At 41.4% G+C, this 6,100-nt stretch overlaps 1 protein-coding gene across 1 annotated transcript; it reads right to left on the bottom strand.

Moving 5' to 3' along the window:
- Positions 1-306: 306 nt before the first annotated feature.
- On the bottom strand, positions 307-702 carry LOC141641467 (uncharacterized). The gene has a single exon (XM_074450125.1). It carries the CDS (start codon positions 700-702, stop codon positions 307-309), a length of 396 nt encoding a protein of 131 aa, XP_074306226.1.
- Between the last annotated feature and the right edge of the window lie 5,398 nt (positions 703-6,100).

Here is a 6,100-nt window from a genome sequence, read left to right as displayed (position 1 = left end):
GGTATTACAGTCTTCCCTCCTTAAAAGCGAACTTCATCCCCGAAGTTCACACCATACCTGCTACAACCATGCATAACCCAACCTCTAACTACACAACCCAAAAATAACACCCAACTCAAAAGACACTAACCATATTCCCAACCATAACCAACTATGACCACACAACTCGAAACACAACCATACCGATCTCAAACTACCTAAAACACATGTGATTGTCTTCTACCCCACTTCAAAGACAAAGGTTACGACCCTGTAACAAAACATACCTGATCGAAAAGATGTGGATAACGCTCTCTCATTACCTCTTCAGGCTCCCATGTACTTCTTCAATATTGTGATTAGACCATAACAACTTAGCAAGACGGTTTCACCATTCCTTATATTGCGCGCCTTACGATCCAATATCTCCTTTGGCACCTCCGCAAAAGTGAGAGCTTCATCTAGCTCAATATTCTCTACCACAAGCACATGAGATGGATCACTCACATACTTTCGGAGTTGTGACACATGGAAAACATTATTCACCCGATCAAGAGATGATGGCAAAGCTACCCGAGAAGCTACTTCACCTACCCGATCCAAAATTTCATATGGACCTATGATTTTCTGACTCAGCTTCTCTCTCTTGCCAAATATCATAACACTGCGCATAGGTGACACTTTTAAAAGCCCCACCTCAAAATCGATATCTCTTAGATGCATATCTGCATAACTCTTTTACCGTTCTTGAGCTGCTTTCATTTTTTGTTGAATCAAGTGTAATTGTTCAACCATATTTTGTACCATTTGTGGTCTTAAAACCATATCTTTGGCGCTATCATCCTAACACACTAGACTCCTACACTTCCTCTCGTACAACGCCTCAAATGAAGCCATCCCAATATTCGTATGATAGATATTGTTGTATGAAAACTCAATCAAATCAAGTCTATCCTCCCAACTCCATCGCACAAGCTCGCAACATGTCTTCTAAGGTCTTCATGGTCCTTTCAGTCTGACTATAAGTCGCAGGATGGAACGCCGTACTCATCTTTAATGTAGTCCCCATCAATTCCTGCAACTCTTGCCAAAACCGTGATATAAACCTCGCATCTCTATCCGACACAATATCCTTTGGTACCCCGTGTAATCGTACCACATGCTTTCTGTATCCAAGAGCCAGTTGAATTTTACTCTAAGTATCTTTCATTGGAATAAAATGAGCTGACTTTGTCAGACGATCGGCAATTACCAAAATCATGTTATTACCCTGCTGAGTTCTCGGTAATTCCACAATGAAGTGCATAGAAATCGATTCCCATTTCCATTCAGATACCTTAAGTGACTGAATCTTAACTTGTGGTCTCCATTGTTCCCCCTTGACCCTCTGACATGTTAAACACCAAGCCACAAACTCCGCAGTCTTTTTCTTCATACCGGGCCACCAAAACGTCTTCTTCAAGTCCTTATAGAGCTTATCACCCCCAGATGTACCGAATAGTGATTGCAATGGGCCTCCGTCATAATCAATTTCTTCAACTCAACATCATTAGGCACACACCACCTCTCATCGAATCAAACACTCCCATCTGCATGGATTGAAAATCTCGAAACCGTAACCTTCTTCAACCCTGTCTTCCGCTCCTGAATCTTAGGATCAAGTACCTGTTTCCTTTTGATGTCATCATACAGTTCAGGCTCGATAGTCAAATCACCAATGGCATCTCCCTTGCGAATCATGTAAATCCCTATCCTAGTCATCTCATCCTTCTATTTCATCAATGAGATGGAAGTGCATAACGAATGCACATTCTTCCTACTCAAAGCATCTGCAACCATATTAGCCTTCCCTTCATGATAGATGATCTCCATACCATAGTCCCCAATAAGCTCCATTCACCTATTCTAACGCATGTTCAACTCCTTTTGAGTGTAGAAGTACTTCAAACTATTTTGATCTGAAAACACTTTAAAGGTCGCCCCATGTAGATAATGCCTCCAAATCTTTAGAGCAAATACAACCACACCCAACTCCAAATCATGAGTAGGATAGTTCTCCTAATACGACTTCAACTGTCTTGAAGTATAGGCAATGACTTTTCTATTTTGCATCAAGACACATCCCAATCCATTCTTCGAACCATTAGTATAAACTTTGAAGTTCGAAATTCTGACTTCCGTCAGGCAAGGCTAGAACATAAGCTATAGTTAAATGATCCTTTAATGTTTGGAACGCCGTCTCATAACTCTCATCCCTTCGAATTCTGGTCACTTTCCTCATCAAAGCCGTCATAGGTCTAGCAATCTTGGAAAAAATTTTCACGAATCTCTTGTAATAACAAGCCAAACCCAAGGAATTCCGAATTTCAGCAACATTCTTCGGTGCTTCCCATTTTGACACCGCCTCGATCTTACTAGGATCCACATCTACACCATCCTTAGAAATCATATGACGAAAAAAGGCCACCTTTTCTAACCTGAACTCACATTTGGACAACTTAGCATACAACTGGTTATCTCGCAAAGTCTACAGTGCCAGCCTTAAATGCTCCTCGTGTTCTTCCTTAGTCTTAGAATAGACTAGGATGTCATCAATGAAAACCACCACAAACCTATCCAGAAACGGACTGAAGATCTGGTTCATAAGATCCATGAATACAGCCGGTACATTAGTCAACCCAAAAGCCATCACCAGATACTCATAGTGACCATACCGCGATCGAAAAGCTATCTTAGGATTATCTTCATCCGCAATCGTCAACTGGTGATAACCCGATCTCAGATCAATCTTTGAAAATACCCAGCTCCACTCAACTGATCAAAATGGTCACGAATCTTCGGCAAAGGGTATCTATTCTTCACGGTAACATAGTTTAGCTCTCTGTAGTCGATGTACAACCTCATACTACCGTCATTCTTTTTCACGAATAGAACCGGGGCACCCCACAATGATACACTAAGTCGAATGTATCCCTTATCCAACAACTGGTTCAGCTTTTTCTTCAGCTCTTCCAACCCTTTTGGTGCCATACAGTACAAAGCCTTACATATAGGTCCCGTCCCCGGTTTAAGCTCAACGCTGAAATCAATATCCCTCTTAGGAGGTAACCCTGGTATCTCATCTGGAAAGACATCATCGAACTCACTTACCACCGGTATCCCTGCTGCTGACGGCTCCTCTACCCGAGTATTCCTCACATGGCAAAGGATCATAGGACACCCCTTCCTCAAACATGACTTTAAAGTCATCGCTGCAATAATATTTACCTTGGGGTTTACAACAAACCCCCTATATGATACCCTCACTCCCTTAGGACCTTTTAAGGACACTTTCTTTTGACGACAGTCTATCTTAGCCTCATACTTACCCACTTAATCCATCCCAACTATAACCTCAAACCCATCTTGTAACACTCCCATATACCAAGGTGCCTTACCAAGGACCACCCTAGCATATAAAGGTGCTACCATCTCGGTTGCCCGAGGTAAGTAGATCAAATAAATAATAGCAGAACATTTATTGAGTATCCTTTACAACATAAATTAACATGAGAAAGATTACAACATGATAAACTGGAAGAATTACTAAGCGTGAATGACAGCGGCATCTAGTTTGACAGCGTGATGACTCGATTCCTTTCCATGTCCTGCAAGCATCGTAGCAAGCAACACCTGCTAAACCAGCTGCTCCCATCCCGAATGGATCACAATGGTTTTGAAAATACAACACGGGGTTAGTTCACCGAATAATCAAGATAAGTAATCATAAAGGAAATAACCAATCAATCCAATTCAACTATATAACCATTATCCCAACTCCATTAGTATCCAGTAACCGGCTACACACCTAAGTGTATAGCCCTACCAGATTACCCATCGCAATAGGTAATCCTCACCGCTAGTGGGGGACCACAGCTTTTCCCCATCTAAGTCCCACTCATCGCAGCGAGCAATAACCCATCTCCATTAATATGCACACCCCCTTGTGACGAGAACCAAAAGGGGCGAATCAAGGGCGTGAAGCCATTCCCGAATGATGACTCCACTCAGCCGAGGACGCACCTTATAAACATAGACAAACAACAAACAAGAAAGACAATTCCAATAATGATACTAATCATGCCAATACAACAATCAATCCGTCTTAAATCAATTAAACAGGCAACTGAGTATGGAAACCCTACCTTTTCGCTATTTCATTATAGTGCGCCCATCATACAAGCCAAGCGAGAGTCCAAGACGAACCCTACAAGTAATAACCATATCCTATTACTAAACTAATCAAGATCTACCGAAATATAACCACTAAACACAAACTCACCTTGAGACGCAACCGACGCCGATGACGGCGACAACCCGATTCAATGACTTCAAGCACAACCATCTCCCTTCTTGGGTTAGTTTCCAAGGCCATGTGAGAAGTATAGGGTGAAATGAAATGATTGGGAGGGATATATTAAGGTTAGAAAGAGAAAGGAGCCATCGAAAAAATGAATTACATTTTAGACTCCCCGTTTTATAACAACGCGTTGACTGGCGAGGTACTCGGTCGAGTATCTCAGTTACTTGACCGAGTAATCGTAACTAGGTCGAGTAACAAGCTACGTTGATAAAAAAATATCTCCCGTATCCCTTGCTAAGGGTCTCTTTTGGTCAATAGGTTGGTCAATGGGTTCTTAAATAGGGCGGGTATTACAGTCTTCTCCCCCTTAAAAGGAACTTCGTCCTCGAAGTTCGTGCCACACTTCCCAAACAACATGACAAGGCGACTCAAGGGATCACCATGCTATTACCATATACAAACCGTCAAACTAATTAGGAAACAAGCTGATGTCGTAAATTAATTTAAGTCATGAAGCGACGGCTTAAAGATTCGAAAGTAAAACATGAAAGAAGTTTTGTGACAACTTAAAGACACCAAGGTAAAACATTGAAGAAATTCTGTTAACTTTGCCATGATTTTTACCGCGATGTTATCTACCCCTCTAAAAAGGAACTTCGTCCCCGAAATTCACCACACCCGTAAGGCGAGACATTCTTATATGTACAAACAACCATCATGGAACATATATCATTTTTCTTAACAATTAAAACATGTATGGAACATAAGTAGGACAACCACGACATTCATGAAATTTAGAAATAAAGTAACATGCAATGTCAACAAAGAGAGATGTAAACTACACACAACTTTAACAAGTACGATAAGATTGTCATGCCCTCATCCATACGAACTCTTATATCGCAACTTTCTCAATTCAATCCACGCCGACTCGGTCGAGTACCTCAGGTACTTGGTTGAGTACTACCTCTACTTGGCCGAGTGGTCATTTTCCAGTAGCTACTGCCAAGTTCACAAATATCCTCACTCAGTTGAGTGCCAGGTCACTCGGTCGAGTACCCTCTACTCGGTCGAGTACCTGCCACACTCGGCCGAATCATGCTAAAACGACTCCCAACACATAAACACCATGTATAAAAGTACACAACCAACAACCTATTCATATATTCCTATAACCAAATACGACAAGAACATAAACAATAAAAATATACAACATGCCTTTCTATCTCACATCAATTACTCTACACCATGTTCATCCAATTCATGCCATACTATCTCCAACCACAACATGCACATCCACTTTTTTCACACATATATATAAACACAAACATGCATCGATCCCCCCAAGACATAACCCGTAGTGGCCGGCTCGGAGTTTTGAGGGCCTTATTTCGGTTTTAGGACGTCTCCCAAACCTTTGCGGTAGCTCCAAACAACTCCTACCCGAGTTTATTTTATTTAGACACCCTATGTTCATTTGGTTCATTAATTTAGGTTCTAAAATTGTCTCTCTGATACCACTTTCTAACACCCCATCTACCAAAGTACCTTAACAAGGCCTCCTTTACCAAACGGGAGTGCTACCATCCCGGTTGCCCGAGGTAGTACATATCAAAGATACCATAATGAAACATTTATGAATTTAAAGTAAAGTTTAACAAGGATACGGGTTCCAAAACAAAAATAAAGTACAACTCAAATAAACAAGTGAAAGTCTAAACGACAGCGGAAGCTAAAATGTGTTAGTCTCGTAGATGTCCTGTCCAATCCCACAACGAT

The sequence above is a fragment of the Silene latifolia genome, chromosome 2 (assembly GCF_048544455.1).
Source record: "Silene latifolia isolate original U9 population chromosome 2, ASM4854445v1, whole genome shotgun sequence".
In the NCBI taxonomy this organism is placed as follows: Eukaryota; Viridiplantae; Streptophyta; class Magnoliopsida; order Caryophyllales; family Caryophyllaceae; genus Silene; species Silene latifolia.
The sequence above is the reverse complement of the archived record's forward strand: the minus strand, read 5'-3'. Positions and strand labels throughout refer to the sequence as shown.

What these genes read in the sequence shown, in the direction of transcription:
- LOC141641467 (XM_074450125.1), bottom strand. Translation starts at nt 702, where the DNA reads ATGCATCTAAGAGATATCGATTTTGAGGTGGGGCTTTTAAAAGTGTCA.